This window comes from Harmonia axyridis, chromosome 3, assembly GCF_914767665.1.
Source record: "Harmonia axyridis chromosome 3, icHarAxyr1.1, whole genome shotgun sequence".
Classification (NCBI taxonomy): Eukaryota; Metazoa; Arthropoda; class Insecta; order Coleoptera; family Coccinellidae; genus Harmonia; species Harmonia axyridis.
This window is the reverse complement of record NC_059503.1, coordinates 37030292-37049203: the sequence shown is the minus strand read 5'-3', so window position 1 is coordinate 37049203 and position 18912 is coordinate 37030292. Positions and strand designations below refer to the sequence as shown.

Genomic DNA, 18912 nt, shown 5'->3' with positions numbered 1-18912 from the left:
GACCTCTAATAAAGTGCAAGTACTGGAGTTGTTGTGCTTAAAACACTTGTTAACAATGCAATTTACTAACTTACTCTGTCATGATATAAGGTGCTTTCCAGTCACCAGCTAGGGCATACCTGTAATTTTGATGATGCCCACACAAGTATGCGGGGCTTTGTGAACTGACAGCTGTGAAAAGCCAGGCTTTTTAGTTTTCACTATTTCCCGTGATAGCTTGGGCATGAAGCTCCATTCACCTGACTGAGAAGCACCGATAATTTTGTGGTTCTATTTATAAATCCTGTGATAGTTTATGTTATGGTGTTGTATGAATATTCATGGATTAACCTTTCCAGAGTCCAAACTTTGAATTATCCAAACTGGGGTAATTCGGCTATTCTTTTGGGTTAACAAAGAATCTAATGATTAAAACCTAGTTTACACTGTTAAAAAGGGTAAATTTTCGGCAAAAATGTTTTGGAATTCGACTTTTCAGTATTGCGTAACTGAAGACTAAAAAAGTTTATTTAGCTTCAATATATTATAATTTATTAACGGCAGTAGACGGTTTATACCGATAAGACTGTCGTGTTAGTTTGAACAATTGTCTACAAAATATCACAAAGAGTAAGATGAGACACTATCATATTTTATTTAGTCTTCTATCACTTATTTATCACTGTCATTTCCCCTCTTCTGTCCTTTCCACTGTCTATACCCCATAGTGCACAAAGAAGGTTGAGGTCCAAAACCTTAACTCGAGGTCAAGGCGATTCTTAAATTGATTTTTGGAGGTAGAATTAACATCATCACTCAGGTGGTTCCAACTCTATTGGTAAGAAAATTTCTCCGCAGAAGTTTATTGCATTTTTCCATTTTTTTATTGTGACCTCTCAGATTTGTATTTTAACTAAAATGGAAGATGTCTCCCAAGTTGCAATCATAATGGCCATTTAGTATTTTGTAGGTTTCAATGAGATCACCTCTAGTTCTTCTGTCTCTTAAAGTTGTCAGGTTTAATTTTGCTAACCTCTCCTCATAGGGCATATCTCCAAGCACTCGAGGTATCCTAGTTATTCTCTGCACTATCTCCATCTGTTCAATATCCTTGATGTAGTATGCATTTCATATAGTTTGTGCGTATTCAAAATCTGGCCCCACATATGACTTAGGCCGCACCTACATTAGATCCGCATTTGTCCCGATCCGATCCGAAGTTATCCGTCCATCTTGAGTGAGTCGTCGGGAATCGAGAATTCGGAAGCTTCGTTTCAATTGTAGGCACTAGCATTAAGATAAAGGTGTTTGTTTTTCTTCCGACGTCGTCCGACCATCGGACAACGTCGGATCGGATCGGGAGAAATGCGGACCTAATGTAGGTGCGGCCTTATGGAGTTTCAGGATCATTTCCGCTGACATATTTTTAAAGGCTGCTTAGATAAGATAGATCATTGAGTTGGCGCTCTTGGTCATCTTTGTAATATGCGTCTCCCGCTTAAGATCAGATGTTATAACGATTCCTAAGTCTTTGTTTTTGGACTGGTGTTATTTCTGTTTGTTCAAAGATGTATTTTAATTTGGGTTTTTTTGCCTTATGTGTATGAAAATGTTCAAGGGCATCAACCATTCCTGTGTCCACCTTAAGACGCTGTTAAGGTCCATTTGAAGTTCAGCATAATGCAGTAGTGGACTTGTATATAGGTTCCTGTCATCAACAAATGAAATCATTTGATCAATCATGATTTGTATCCAACTCTTGGATATTCAAATTTATGATCTCGGCGCATTTTGGCAAAAAGCTAGTACCGAACTTCCTGTTATAGCCAACAGAGCTTTAAAAATGCTAATAACTTTTACCACCACCTATAAATGTGAATGGTTTTCATTTGGTTATACCGAAAACGAAGTCGATAAACTGTCTCAATGTGAAACATGACTTGAGATGCGTTTCAGCGAAAATGAACCAAACATAAAAATTTATATCGTATTCTAAAATTGTAAGACTAAAAGTACATGTTGTAATTAATGAAGATATTTGTTTTTTCTTGGATTGTCTGTATTGATAACATTATAAGAGTATGAGTACAGCTTAGGTTAGTTGTTTAAATTAAAGAAATTTTTCAGTTTGATTCAGTGTCTTAAGTTTCTGATTCAACTTAATGTTTTTAGGGAAGCAGAAGCTAAAGCGAATCAAATCGCTACAGAAATAGAAAGCCAGCCGAGTCGTAAGGCGAGACTCGAACTAGAAAACGGCGACGAGGAGAGTATATACGCCGCAGTAGTTCGCCCCCAAAGCGAACCAAACGGGAAATATATCCCCCCCGCCAAGCGGAAGAACCAGAACTCTGGCAAAATCGCGCGAACTAGTCCACCGCCTTCCCAGACGCAGTGCTCATCTTCAAATAGCTCGCCGACCAGCAACGCCATGCCGCCGCCGGCGCAACAATCGTCAGCTCCCAAGAGCGCGCAGACCGTACCGGTTACAACCTACACGCAACAGCCGATTAATGTGCCTATACAGCACATGCCCCCACCCCAAACGGTACAGCCACCTCCACAAAATCAGGTTCCAGTTCCACAACAGATGCCCTCCCAAACGCCGGTGGTGAACCAAAACCACCAACCTAGACAAAATCATACTTACAGCCGTCAGGGTGGACAAAAGGGCCAGCATATGAACGGCGAGACCAAACAATTACTTAGAGGTCCCCGAAATGTATATCCATCAGGGCCTCCCCCTGTGGCGCAGGTGCAACAGCCACCTCCCGTCCCTGTACCTGCTTTTCAGGGAGGCGAAATACCTCCAAAGATGAGCGAAATCAACCACAGCAATCATATTAGGCATCACCGGGAGGAGGTGAAAGATTTGCAACAATTCTCTCAAGATTTTCAGTTGGGACAAAAAGATGCTCATCCTCAAGGACCTCCACCGCAGCAACCCATCTCTGACCAACAGGTGAGAATTTAATTTTCCTCCTCCTTTCCAGTTTTTCAAGAAGTTTGTCAGCATGAATGCAGTCAAAAGCTTTGGATGAGTCCAGAAATAAACCCAGAGACAATTCATCACCTTCAAAAGCATCTAATATTTTTTTGATGAACTGGTATACTGCTGTTTGTATTGATCTTCCCTTTAGATAACTGATTTTTGGATATTACATTGTTATCCAGCAGTAGCTGTCTACAGAAAACCATCTCAAATATTTTGGAAAAAGATGGAAGTATGCTTATAGGACGGTAATTTTCATAATTAATTGGGTCTCCTCTTTTGTAATTTATCGGGAAAAATTCCAAGTTTCAATGATTTATTGACTATGTATTCTAATGGATCTTCAATTTCATCTATGGTCCATTATCAATGCTTTTAATTTCTCGATATTTCCTCTGGAGAATACTCTTTTCCAAGCATATTGATTTTTGTTTTCTCTTGTTTGAAAAGTTAGTTGTTGAGCCAGATGATCAGATTAATTTGTATCCCAATTATTTGTTTCATATGGGATATCTAGGTTGGTGTATATTGAATATTCCATCTTAACATGAGGCACTCGTTTCAGTTAATCTTGTAGCGTTAAAAATTGTTTATGTTGTAACACTTTAGTAACTCTCCACCATGTTCTCCATCGTTCCTGCAGAAATAAGCTCTAAGTGTGAAATTTTTATACCAAAATATCCGAGTTGTTCTTCCGTTTTACAGTGTTCTGTGAGATATACTATTTTTATATGTATATTTTGATTCATTTTGTTATCTATGTTATTTTTCTCCAATTGGGCTGTTCCTACATTAGCTTTTTCATATTTTGATCGTCTTCTATTTTCCACCAATCTGTATTCTCCATCTTCTTCAACTGCAAAAAATGGATTCCGTTGATTTAATTGATTATTATTACATCCAATTTTGGTTTGTTTGTGTTTGTACTCGAAATAATTTTGATTTCATGATTTTCCTTATCTAGGTTATGTTGTGATGTCAAAGTTGATGATAAGAAATTAGATTTCAGATTTGTCATGTCGTTTTTCTGATCTATCATAGTCTGTCTTTCATTCGTAGGTAGTTCACTTGCTCGTAGCTTGTTGGTATACAGAGTAGAGGCTTTGTCTCTTGTTAGTTGTTTGCTATCTTTGTTTATATTCGGTTTATTCTGGATCGCCTGCGAATAACTTTTTATATTTTTTTTTATTTTTTCCGACTCCATTAACCTAATTCTTTCCAGGATTAGTTGGTTGTTCATTTTAAGTATCTGATTTTTCTCCTCCGCTGCTTTGAGTAACTTTTTTAGGTATGCATTCTCCACACTTAGTATTCCGTTTTGATATTTCTCTTCATTTTTGTGTTCACTTTGTCACATAATGCTTGCAAATGGCTTGTTTTCGATTTGCCGACTGTGTCAGACAACTATTATGGAATATTTCCTCACATTTAGCGCACTTGGCATCTTCCACAACTTTTCTTTTGCAATAAGCACACTTGTTCTCATAAATTTTCTCAGATTTGCCGGTGCAACTTTCCTTATCCTCTTCACTTTTCGCCATCTTGACTAACAATTGTTAGTAATATCATTGATTGCAATCAATGATATCACGAGGATACAAATTAGATCTAGTCTGACTGTCTCCAATAATTTCAATCGACGAAATTGTTTTTTTTTTTCTTTTCACAAAACACATTCAAAAATTCCAGCTCCGTTAGCTCCGTCATCGTTCGGCTAAACACGCACGCACCTCTTGCTCCGTGGTCACGTGATCTTTCAACCGTTCGCACCTTACACCGCACGCTCCGCACCGGTGTGGATTTGCCGATCGCAGTAAATACATTCGATAATAGAACACTACATTTTCAAACATGCAGTGTTAAACACTTGTTTTGTGCAAAGTAACCCCCAAAATATGAAGAAAATCAATTTATTGCCCGTAAACCAAATTGTTCAGCTATCCCCTAATAAAAAAAATCATTGAGAGATTAATCTGGTGATCTGGGGGGGGGCATTGGATCGTGCCATTTGTATAAATAATTCGAGGATGGTGAAGTTCCTGTGAGTGTTTTTTGGATCTCGAAGTTACTCTTGAAAAAATTCTAACGGAATAAGAGATAGTCAACTCTATTGCATTGGCTAGGTCACAACATTCAGCTGTCGGCTAGCACTAAATATTTCGAAATTTCTTTGGATAGTTTTATGAACTGGGGTGAATATCTAACAAGCCTTGAACAAAAATTAATAACAGTCATATATTCTTTTTGTGTGTTATCACAAGTTAATCAAAGTGTGCTGAAAGTTCTTTATTCAGCCAACTTCCAAGCACACTTGAATTAATTGCTTGGGGAGGCTTCTGGTATTTAATGGATCTTTGTGATGCAAAAGTCTGTCATAAGAATAATTCAGCATATAGAGGTTTGTTTAGAAAAAATAAGTCCCTAACTTTAGCCGGCCTTCACATCTTTAGATGCCTTTTGTTTCGGCACCAAAGAAAAAATTATTATTTCAAAGAACATGAAAATACAAATAAGTCCATACTTAGACTTTTGTTACATTAACCACACTCCTACACTTACTGAAAGGAATGTCGAATAAATGTACATCAAATTTTTCAATAAGATACAAATTGAATTGGTTGCTTATAGATATGGAAGCCTTCAGCTGTAATCTTTTTAAAATAACTGAATAACTCTAAAACTACTCTTAAATTTCTAAAGAGTAATACCAGTGGGTCACACTATGCATGTTTCTCTTTGAATACTTCATACAGTAAGAAAAAATATACACAGAACACTCAAAAGTTCTTCTAACTTGTACAAGCTGGGGTCTTTAACAGCCTTTGTAAATCTGAACTTGAAACATTAACTGGTAAAAATGAGTTAGTAGCAATTTCCTCCATATAATTGCTTCTAAATTTAGTAATTGAAATGGTAAATTCCGTAATTGTTTTTTTTATGCATTTGTGTCCAAAGAACGAGCCCTAAAAAAAAATGCCAATTTCAACATTTCCACTAGCAAAATGCATTTTAGGCTATTCTGAACAACTTTGTTTTTGTGTTGAAAGGCATTGTATCTCTTTTGATACGATTTTTATAAGATAGATCTAGTATCGGGATTCGGTCATAAATATTTCTGTAGGAATAATCAAAGATGAGACCCAAAGACCCATTCTGTATTTTTATATAATTTCCAGTGGATCCCCCATTATTTTTTTGCTGAAGTTTCGTAGTGCAGCAATTTTCCTTAAGTATATATTTTCTATAATATCCAAAAGTTGAAGTGTGCTATTGTTATTGAGACTTTTTTTCTTTGTAGATTTTATCGCAACAAACGACACAAACCAGCATAAAACCACAGGCAGGTGACATACCTCCACCGCAGCCCTCTCCCTCTCCACAGCAAGATACAGCGGTGGATAAAATCACTACAACACTGAAGAAATCTAATTTGAATCCCAATGCAAAAGAATTTGTTCTGAATCCAACCGCCAAGCCTTTCATGCCTAGGTTGGTACATTATAATAGGTACCGAGCACAAGTTGATTCATTGAATCAAATTAGAATGAATTCCAGGTCCCCGAGTACCCCGTCGCTAAGCAGGCCTCACACGCCACAAACCCCGAGCCATACTCAGTTCATCTCTACGACCATTAATGGACCAATGGGTCAACCGCCTACGTCCATGATCGTACCGATGGGCTACATGGTTCCGGGTCAGGCTCAGTATCCTCAGCAGCCTCAGGGTAATAGAATTAGGAAAAGTAAGTAAATGATTCTTTTTATATCATTATTGGTTTGTTTATTGAACCTGTGTCATTAGCTGTAAAAAAAATCTTACAATTTTTGGCATGATAATATACACTAGGGGAATTAAATGAAGGATCAAAATAAAATTCAAAATTTTAAGGGGTTTTTCAAATGGCTGTATTTTCGATAATAACAATGGTCGTATCTCAATTTGAAAAAAGCTTCTTGAACCTTGTACTTTTTTTTTTTTTTCTCATGATGAAAAAATTTTTCAAGCAACGTGTACTGCTCAATCCTAATGATTACGGTGTCTAAAATTTCTGCGAAATTTTTTCTGTTTTTATTTTTGTCTACAGACTTGGAAATTTTTTTTCAAACTTAACCATTATATGGATGAGATAACTTGTTCATTCAGCTTCAAAAACCTTTTTTCAACATTTCAATATGAGCATTTCTCTCTGAAATATCGAAGTTTTAATTGAAATTGACCTTTTGTCTCTCACCAATCAATGTTTGCACAGAAAATTTAGGGGATGTTTTGAAATCTTGAATGAATTCTCTACAAGAAGTAGCTATGGTATTATCGGAAAAAAAATTTCTTCGTTTTCTACATTAATTTGAAAAGTTGATAAAAAAAAGGGCTTTTGGAGGCTTTTTGGATAATCAAGTGCTGAATTGAAAAAATCGAAAAAACCATCAATGTTGAGTATGCGTTTTTTATGTGGTGATATTGAACTGTAAAACGCATACTCAACATTGATGGTTTTTTCGATATTTTCAATTCAGCGCTTGATTATCCAAAAAGCCTCCAAATGCTCGTATCGAAATTTTGAAAAAGAGATATTGAAGCTGAATGAACAAGTCATCTCATCATATAGTGAATAAGTTGGAAAAAATTTTTCCAAGTCTGTAGGCCAAAAATAAAAACTGAAGAAATTTCGCAGAAATTTTAGATACTGTATTCATTAGGATTGAGCGCTACACGTTTGCTTGCAAAATGTTTTCATCATGAGATCTCTAAACTATAAACTACAAGCTTCAAAAACAATTTTTTCAAATTGAGATACGACCATTGTTATCGAAAATACAGCCATTTGAAAAACCGCTAAAAATTTCGTATTTATTTTGATCCTTTAATTTATTCCACTAGTATATGTGTTGTGCTAAATCAGAATTATTATTTCATGTTCCATGTTCAAAATGAAAGAAAATATCCTGAAACTTGTTTTATTCTACCGTTATTGTAATGAAATTGTAAAAAGGAAAAAATTGTCCTTTACTTCAGAGAATAGCCTCATTTTTTTTAGTCTCATTTTCTAATTTTTGTAAATTAACTCCTCTTGGCAATCAGTTTTTTGTTTTATTTGAGTCATTTTGGACAAATTGCCAGAAAGTGTGACTGGCTTCTTCAGGAAATGTAACTTGCTGGTCAGTTAATCTTAGATTAAAATCTTGATTTAATGTTAACTTGTTTGTTGTCAAATTCTCCGCGAAGCATAATTATCATGATTTGGCAGAAACCTATTTGATCAACATTTGCATTGTTCAAGTTTTGAGGAACTGGCCATATGTATTAGATTAACCATCAAGCAGAAACATCTGAACTAAGGTCTTGTCCTCGGTTACCTTTAGTTTTCGAAGATGATAATACTGTTGTCAAAAACATAGATTAAGTTTTCGTGGACAAGTATTGATATATAATTGATATAAGTACAATTGTTGATTCTAAATATTTATTATAACGTCTCCTGAAGATAGCACTCGATCTGGCGAAACGCCAGAAAACTAATTATTAGGTAGCTTTCAAATGTACTCATTCATCATCTAGAAACTAATGGAGTTTGATTTTTTTTTCTTGTATCATCAAAATATCTATGAATTTTAAATGCATGTCTTGAAAATCGGCGATCCATGATTCTCAGTATGGAAATGACTATCATCTAGTTATATTCCCCATTTTATTGGAAAAATTCAAAACCAATATAGAAATATTCATTTATATTGGCAAAAACTTTCAGTTGATATCTTTGGTCAAATTGCATTTTTCATTATTGTTTAAATGTATTAGTATAGATTTTGTCAAAATATACATTATTTAATTCTTTGCTTAGCCATCAAGATGGGGCCCTGCTTGATCAGAATCAAAGGTGAGGTCAATTACACCCATTTTACTCGGATTGAAATTTTACTTAATGTTGTTGTTGTCTTGCAAAAAAGTTGTTTCAGCATCTACTTCGATATTCCCTTCTTTTGTTCTTCTTTATTTTTTGATGAGCTTATTTTATTGCAATGATTTATGTGAATATATATAGAAATTTTTTGTCTCTTGGCCTTTCTGAGAAATTTTTTGTCTGCAAAGCTGACAAGAAATAGCTTCGATTAGATTAAAGACATGCATTCAAAAAATTCATAGATTAGAAAGCATGGGGCTTGATTATTTTAGATTGTATGAAAATTATCCCTGCTAATTTAGTTTGTCTCCAACTACAGTAGTGTCCGCTTATAACGAGCTTCAAGGGGTCCTAAGAAACGGTTCACTATAAGAGAAGTGCACAGTAAAAGATTATGATATTGAGAATTCATTATTTTATTTAACCGCTTCGCGTATTTCTCATGTTGTCATAATTGGAAAATCGCATTTGAAACACGTCGATTGATTAAGCTTAGTAGAATGACTTGACGTATACAATGTCATTCACACAGGATTAATCATTAGGGGTTTCTCAAGAACCAAAAGGAATTCAGTTTTAAAAATTATTTGCACAACTGAATTCCATTTGGTTCTTTTGAAACGCCTAAGGATTAACCTGATTAACTTGGACTCTCGAGTAGAAGAGAGACAAAAGCTTTTACTGAGTAATAACATCCTAGTGTATGGCTGAGAATCAGAAGGTGCTACCAATACAAAGAAAGAATTGTCTCTGTAAAATTCACTATACATTTACTTCCGAATTAATCAAAGCGTAATGATCACTACACCACTCTAGAGTTAATCTTTCTGTGAAATAAATATAATCGAATCCCACAATTGTGGTTAAGAAAACTATCCTATCAATATTTACTTCAAGAATGGCATCCTAAAAAGTAATTATTCTATTATAGATTTTTATTTAACTGGAAATGATCGTGTTTCATTTCCCTATTGAAGTATCAAATTTCAATGTCTTTTAATATTGATGTTTCAAGAAATCATGGCACTTTGAAAGTAGAATACCTAGTAATTCTATACACTTGGTGTTTTATGACACTATCCAACATTTATTTTCGTATTGTTATGACTTATTAATCATTATGGCAACAAGAACTGACCATTTCCAGTTACTGAAAATGTCATCTGACACTTCGAATTCAGAATATCGTATTGAATAATGTACATGAATAAATATGTACAGATTTGTTACTTACCATTCTATCGATAATTATGTAACCTTGACAGCAACACTGTTTCTGTATGCTGGAGAAGCAGTTATATCTTCTGAATTATAGGTAGTCATAAACTCCCATTACCATTATATCAACTTGTTACATTCAATAAGCTTAGTAACCTGTAGTTTTTGATGATCTCAATTAAGCTGCCAAATTTTGCGTCGAACGCTAATCCCGTAGACAAGAGTATGGTTACTTCAACGTTCATCTAACAACATTCAAGCTTTAATAGACAAGTTTTAATCGTTCTTGAAATCTCATTAATAATAATTATGTAGTATTCCAAATTTAATGCTCTCTGAAAACATCTCGAGAACTATAAGACTCGAAGAAAACATCTTCAAGGACCCTGATCTTTTTTTCGAAACAATGAGATATTAGAAAGCGAATCGAAACAATGAAGTCAAAAAACTCAATTTCTTTGAAATGGATGATATTTTTGAAAAACCGATAAGGGGATGCTTTTCGACAAATTTGCAAACAAAAAACTGTGTTGAAAAATATAGTGTCCAATTTAAGAAAGGTCTCTGCTCGGTTATTAATTTCTATTATCTGTTAAGACTATGATATAATCCATAAAAATTACTGAAAAAAACGTTTTAGAATTTTTTTAATATCTCGAACAGAAACCAATATATAGCGAAATATTCAAAAGTAATTTTTCAGAAACGCCCTGTAACTTGACAATAAATCAACATATCCATGATCACCTTTCTGATATCTTATTTCGAAAAAAGAGCTTGGAGGTCCTTGAAGATTTTTTTTAAGTCTTATAGTTTTCGAGATGCTTTCAGTGAGCATCGAATTTGAGATGTGCATATTCAGCTCCCTCCCAAACATCAAAACTTGAATAAATTCGTCCACTCAAATACGTGCAATATCAGAATCAATGCTTTAGTAAATTACATAAACATAATAGTGGGCTTATTGGCAAAGACTTCAAAGCAATAACCGCCTAAAATCAATTAGTTTGGTGTAGACAAGAGATACTTGCAAGTATTCATTTTCAAGAATTGCATTCAATCCAATAAATGATATCCAAATGTTAACAGTTCCATAGTAAATGAACTTGAATTGTGAAACTCTTAAGGCTTCAACTTTGCACTGTCATTGTATATATTTTGAATAATTGTTTTAGATCATCAATTTTTGGAAATTATCGTTTCTATTCTGAAGCTGAATGCGGTCTAACAACCGTTTTTGATAGCTAGTTTCCCATATGAAACGCTATATCATTTCATTACAATATCTTTATTTTTTAAATTCAAATTCAAATTTCAAATTCAAATTTACTCATCGACAAGTTAGTACAATAGATTCATACAGTGTATGCATAACTTAATTATAACAAACCTACTTAATGTACATCAAATTGAGCATGTATCAAGGGTAGAAAATTTCGCCTAAGTTGCATAACAACTTGTGTGCTACTCTTTTCAACCCAACAAAATAACTATTACTTCTAATACAAACTATTTTATAGTGACAGAGTGGACCAATAGAGAGGCATTTTTTTTTGTTGTTTTTTTGTAAAATGTAAGATGCGCAACATCATGTAAATAACTGGGCAAAGTATTGTGGATTTTCTGCAATAAAATTTTTAACTTCGGTTTTAAATCTTCGTTGGCGATGGATTAATCTTCTTATATTTAATGGCAAAATGTTAAATATTTTCGGAATCAAAAAAGTCAGAAACCGCTGGCAAACGTTAGAGTGAAACAAAGGCAATTGTAAGTTTTCATTGAGGTTCGATCTTGTTGAATGTCCATGTGATATGACAGGAAATAGCTGCATTATTTTCAGAAAGTATGAGAGACTAGAATTCACATATAAGTTTCTCAGGTTGAACAAACCACTACCGGAATATAATTCTATTGTTGGGAACATGCGTGGTTTCCTGAATATGATCTTTAAAGCTGAATTTTGGCAGACTTGTAAGTTGTATAAAGCATTGTCATAAGCACTTCCCCACATAGTTATACAATATTTCAATATTGATTCTATTAGCGATTTATACACAATTATGATTAATCTCTTGTTTAAAACGTCTCTTAACTGATATAACTTATAGAAAACTTTCCTCATCCTAGTACATAAATAAGCAGTGTGACAATTCCATTTCAAGTTTTGATCTATTATCACGCCAAGATATTTTATCATTGCACATTTTTTTATGAAAGTTGAACAACAACAATCTGGTTTGGTGCAGTTTTCTTCATGAATACAAATTTCAAAAATATCCGGTTGATCTGAGGATGTCGCAGAGAAAGTCATAAAGTAGGATTTCGATATATTAAGACTCAGAAGACTTCCACTCAGCCATTCTTGCATGATACCGATTCCGACTTCAGCTCTTCCGTATACTTCCTCCCAAGACCTTCCATCAAACAATAATACCGTATCATCCGCATAGGATATAACTTTACAATTCCTTATTAAGCTTCCAATATTGTTGATGTAGATCAAAAAAAGAATAGGGCCGAGAACAGTGCCCTGGGGTATACCTGTCGTAATCGTCTTATGTGTACTGAAGGAGTTATTTATTTTAGTTTTTTGTGTTCTGTTAGTTAGGTAGTCTCTTATTAATTCCAATGGTCCATCTCTAATTCCCATCCTCTCCAATCTATCGAGAAGAATGTTATGAGGAACGGTGTCAAATGCCTTCCTTAAATCAAGAAATATTGCTAGACTTTTTTGTTTTCTCTGTAAATTCTCATTGATGTTTCTTATTAAGGTAAATACTGCATCCTCAGTGCTTCTATTCTTTCTGAATCCGAATTGGTTTTCATAAAAATGATTATCTTTTTCCAAATATTCTACGATTCTATCTTTAAGACATTTTTCGAATATTTTATTGAAGTTGTTTATTATTGAAATTGGCCGATAGTTCGTGAGTAGTGTTGGGTCCCCATCCTTAAAGATAGGTGTCACAATAGAAGTCTTCCATTCCTGAGGTATTTTAGATGTTATTAAACAAAGATTTATCATGTACTCTAAAGGTTTTAATATATATATATGAATATTTTTGATAACCTCGGCTCTTATTCCGTCATCACCCGGGCTTGAATTATCTTTAAGAGTGTTTATATGTTGAATCAGCTCATTTTCGTTAACCGGACGTAAAAAAATAGAGTGCGGATTTATATATGCCGTGTGTCTCTGATTGTTATGTTGTACAATATTGTTTTGGAGATCGGAACCGATACTAATGAAGAACTCATTGAAAGTATTAGTCATTTTTTGTTCATCATGTATTACTTCATTATTATGTATAATTTTTTTAATTTGCTGCTTGTTTCGTTTTCGTGTTCTGGTCGTTTCATTTATTGTCTCCCATATCTTTTTGTAGTTGTTTTTTGATTCGACGATTTTATTCCTAAGATAATTGTTTTTGGCCAACTTAATTATCTTATTGAGGGTATTTCGAAAATGTTTATATTCATTTAGTAATTCGACAGAATAATTTACGTTTAGTGATTTCTTAAGTTGATCCCTCTTCTTTATAGATGCCATAATGCCCTCCGTAATCCACAATTTTCTCTTTCTATTTTTATTATTCAGCCTAATTGTTTGAGTCGATTGCAATATGTAACTCTTCAACCTTTCAATAAAAAACCCATAAGCCCGTCCAACACACTCACTCTGATAGACCCCCGACCAGTCCTCCTTGCTGAGAATCTTTTTGAGTTGATTTAAGTCAAGTCTCTGTCTGAAATTATCGTTATCATGTTTTAAATTTTTTTCTTTTTGAATGGATAACCCTATAGTATAATGATCCGTTAGTGCCGAGTGTAGAACAAACGGTGTAATTGTATTATTTTGTTCGTGAAAATCCTTAACTTTAATAAATAGATGATCTATGAGGGTAGCAGACAGTTCTGTTTCCCTCGTTGGTTTATTGATACACGAGAAATAAGCGTTTTGTGACATTATATTCAAGTATTTGTTCACTTGTTTATCGTTTATATCTAACAGATTTATATTCACATCTCCAACAAATATATCCACTCCAGTAGGTTTAATCTCAGAAAGTAAGTCTTCCAGTTCGCCTAAGAATGTATCCAACTTGCCGGATGGTGATCTATAACATGCGGTTATACCAAAAGAAGTATTGTCATCTAGTTCAATTTCACATCGTAAAATATTGGTTTCATTTAGTTGAAATAATGAATGTTTCACAGTAAAATTTTCTCTGAGATAAATCACTAGACCATCGTTTTTGTTTAATAGAGATTCATTATATAAAATTTTAAAGCCCTGCAGTTGAAAGTTATTCACATTTTCCAAAATGAAAGTCTCCGAAAAAATCATAACATCTATATTATTTAAGTTTATCATATTTAAATAGATAACAAGTTCATCGAAGTTTTTCTGAAGACTACGAATGTTCATATGTAGAATGTTAAGTTTATTTTTCCCAGTAAAGATAGCGCCTACCTCCACAGGATCCTCTACGATTTTAGCATCAAGCTCTGCAAGCTCATCCACCATCTCCATATAGTCCAACTCCACCATAATTCGAAGAAAAAATTTAGAAATAACAAATGCCCCGTAGAATATCACCAAAAATCAACTGTATTCATGTAAACCATTTAGCTCCCCTGTGCTGCATCAAAATTTGTAATATTAAAATACGTGGTTAGAGTGATCAAATATCTTCGCTAGAAGAAATTCTCTTAATTGTATTTTCATCTAATCTGATGAAAATGTTGCCAAAGCGTGTAAACATTTGTTTTCTATCATATTTTTTAGTTGCTTCTCTGTATAAATTTAATCTGTGTTTACTTAGATCTTCCGTAATGCCAATCTTAGTTCCTTTCAATTTCGATGTGTTTTTAAGTACATTCAGTTTGTTTTGAAACTTATCGAATTTAATTATCACTGGTCGCGGTTTTTGACCAGACTCACCAATTCGGTAACATCGCACCACGTCGTCTCTAGTGATTTGTGTTTTCATTTTACAATTCAATAAATCAAGAATCTTTCCCGACAAATTTTCATTCGTTTCCTCCTTTAAATTGTAAACACAGATATTGTTTATTTTCGCTGCTTGTTGCATGCTCTCGATTCGACCTTCCAGCTGTTTCATTTTATCCGCATTCAGTTTCGTATTTCCCACCGATCTGTTAGTATGACAACTCTAAAAGGGAAAACGTAGAATCTTATAGATGAAACAGGGTTCCGTAAATATAGCCATTCCACATTTTGTTTTTCCTAATATTTAAATTAAAGTAAATCCTATTTAGTAAATATTTAACGTGTATATGAAATCCCAATTTCAAGCTTCATACAAAATTCTGTTTTGATTGTGTCCTCAAAAAATTAAAGCAGAACATCAGAAGAAATTTTAATTGTCAAATTTATAGTAAGCAGAAAATTTATTATTTTCTGTATATACCTGCTGAAATCTAAGGTTTGGCAACTATTGCGCGCCTACTATCGTCGGTTGTTTCACGTCGTTTGGCTAGTTTGAAGTTCGTTTTCTGAATTGTGCATGGACATAGCATGGAATATTGAATTGAGTGGAATATAGTGCTCCACAAAAGTTGAGGAAGTTCAAACATTTTGTGACCGTTTTATGAGAAATAAAATGTTTACTTTCTTCTATCTGAATGGTTTTTTGCTCTTCATCTGATAAATTTCCCAGTTCCGTTTGCGTTTCTAAAAATTTTTGATCTGTTGTTTTACGTTCTTAATTTGTTTTGCAATAATGCCTTGACTTAAACTTAGTGCGGATGAAGCGAATAGTGCTAATCAGATAGATGTTGCGAACTTCTTTCGAGTTAGTGAATTTGTCTTGATAAATTATTATTTTTAGTGAATTCGTTAGTGTTATTACATTTTTTCTTTTACAGTACCCGTGGGACAGCTTAGGGGGGATTGTACGCAGATGCAAGTCGCTGCAGCCACCGGTCAGCCACTCCTAGCCCCAGCTCCGATAGGACAATTTGTCTATCAGCCAGGCTTGAACCCTGCCACCTACCATCAGATGCATGGTGTCCGAATGTACGACGCCCCACCCCAACTGCAGTATCTTCCTCCACAAGCCTCACAGGCAGGAGGACAACCCACTCAGCCTCAGTATGCGCAGGGTCAGCCTCCACAGGCTCCTCCCCAACAATATCAAGCGGCTCCACCTCCTCAAGGAGGAGTCCCAACTCATCAGTATCTGCCGATGTGCAACTTAATTCCTCAGCCGCACATGCTTCAAGGCATGCAATACCTCTCGCAAGTACCACCTCCTCAGCATCACATACCACTGATTTTGCACAATCAACAACATCAAGTGCATCAAGGCCCGGCATAGCCCTGAACTTGAGGACTAAGGTGCGAAGTGCGTTAGTTGAAATTGAGGAATAATTGAATTTTCTCTATCGTATTTTCGTGGGTCTCCCTAAGACCTACGGTCATAAAGTGGTGTTCTGATCGATTTCTGGACCTTTCCTTGACAAGGATCAAATGCCTATAGTTCCTAATTGTTAAAACCCTGGGGTTTGGTGTGTTTTTCTTTCCGCCTAGACGACCTTATGGGGAGCAATTGACGAAATAGCATATCTAGACGATGGCTTAGGTTGCAGTAACTAGAGATTGACCTTTTACCCTGGTGGTAACTTATTTATTTGTGTTGGCAATCCTGGAAATGTTCCATAAGAGTCAGTTAGGAGCTGAATAATTTATCAGCGACATTTTTAGGATTGCCAATGTGAAAAAATATATGGTGTGATCAATATATAATTCAATAAGAATTCTCTGTTACTGTTTCAGTAAATTCTTTTGATTTAGTATAGCACAGAGTTTCCTGTATAATAAACAACAGTATGAATTTATAGATTAATTTCATTTTCATCTATGTGTTTTCACTTGAAACTATCTATATTTCTATACCATTTGATTTGATTTAAAAAAAAATATCTTGATACCCTCTGCTATATTAAACAAAAGAAGTTGAGAAAATAAGTGAGGAATTAGTATATATATATTGTTTTTTTCATTACTTGGAATAGTTTTTGTTACATTTGTGAAGTACCAGAAACTAATAAAATTGATGTATGTTGAAGAAAAGATAACCTAAACTGAAAATTATATTCTGACTGCAGTCCGCTTGAACATCACAAAATTATGTCATATTGAATTGCTAGGATTGTTTTATAAATTTCTTCAAACAATACATTGAAAATAATTTTATCAATATATTAGTTTCTACATTCTTACTCATGTTTCTAAACAGTGTATTCTTTAAATATACTCAACTGAGTCATTGATTAGCTTTATTTTGTTTTATCAAATTTAACTTCAAAGAAAAAAAGCTCTACTATTCCAACCATATTCTTGTAAAATTCATATTTGATGTACATCATTATCTTCAAATAATGAAATAATATTAATAAGTTCATATGAGTAATTGAAATTTTTTATTAATGTTAGCCCTGGTTTTTTTTTTTTTTTTTTTGAAAATTCTCTATTGAATAACTGGAAAAATGTAAATTTGAAAAAGGAAGAACACACCAATGTTTTATTTTTCAATACTATTTTGGAATCGTTGGAACACTACGTTTGTTAGTTACACAAAATTGTTAATTTATCTATTTTAGATTTAATTATTTGTTTTTATAATTTGTTGGAATTCTTCTTAATATGGAGTTTTCACAGAAGAAATAGTTAGGAATATCAAATTTCATTAAAAATATATTCTGTTCGTTCTGATACAATCATCTTTGTAAACTAACAGCTTAATAGTTGTGCAGTAAGTTTATAATGGTTGTATTCACAGAATAATCAGGTATAATTTACATAAATTTTTTTCAGAAGAAGCAGCTCTCTACTTATGCTTCTTTGAATTATGGAACCTCTAATTTTTTTATGAGGTTTTTCGATTAATTTTTTACATATTCATTTCGTCTATAGAACTTTTCACTTTTGTGGAGGTTTGATAAAATTTCAGATTGAGATTAAACTACATTTCCATTCCATTTTAATTATTTTCTAGTTAATATTTTGGAAGTTTAATAAAAAAATATTGATCTTCATCAGATATAAGTATCTAAAATTAAAAAAAAGGGGAATTTGGGACTCTTAAAACAAATTGTATCTTTAAAGAATAGAAACTGTTTGTTTGAGAAAAATCCAAATGGCGTAATATGTTGAATGGGGGTGACCTAAACACTAGTCACATACATAAGGGAATGAATATTGCCTTTTTGAATTAATTATAAGATGCATATAAATGGTCACACCTTATAATATGAGGACTATTTTTCTCAACTAAACTGTAGGTTCTTAAATTTTCAAACATATTAAAAAAAAATTCCAATTTGTATTCTTTAGTTGTTCCACCTATCATTTTGTCATCGACTAAAATAAAACATCATTTTGATGTGAATTGTCATTTCAGCTCTTTTTTAAGTACCAAATCCTGACCAATACGATTTATTGAAAAACCAAAATTTATAATGTATATATCGTAATTGGACAGGTACTTATACTAAGGTGCCTTATCGACTTCATTTATTAATTTTTAATATGATTGATCCACATTTGAAATCTGTATTGTCCGATATAACATTTGGCACCTTTTTCCACTTGTTTGTTCAATTGAATTAGTATTATCAGGTTGTTTTGATCATTAATTGTACAAACTCACTATTTCGATCTTCAACCAAAAAATTTGATTGGAATTCAAGAGTTTGTTATAACATCAATCCTTTATGCCATGTTGGCATTGTCACTGTCTTAAATTGTCATTACACCATATATTTTTTTTTCGCAAATAAATTATTAGTTTATTTGTA

The 18912-nt window shown here is 33.6% G+C and overlaps 1 protein-coding gene across 5 annotated transcripts in view; it reads left to right on the top strand.

Moving 5' to 3' along the window:
• The window catches only part of LOC123677152 (ataxin-2 homolog), a 26986-nt gene extending 8074 nt beyond the window's left edge, over positions 1 to 18912 (top strand). For 3 of the 5 annotated variants that reach the window (XM_045613687.1, XM_045613686.1, XM_045613690.1), the window contains 3 exons: positions 2152 to 2938; positions 6267 to 6711; positions 15979 to 18912. In XM_045613687.1, coding sequence (XP_045469643.1) covers positions 2152 to 2938; positions 6267 to 6711; positions 15979 to 16430 — 1684 coding nt within the window. In that variant the 3' untranslated portion in view covers positions 16431 to 18912. The remainder of the gene's footprint in view (positions 1 to 2151; positions 2939 to 6266; positions 6712 to 15978) is intronic. The other 2 variants (XM_045613689.1, XM_045613688.1) reach the window with 2 other exon arrangements.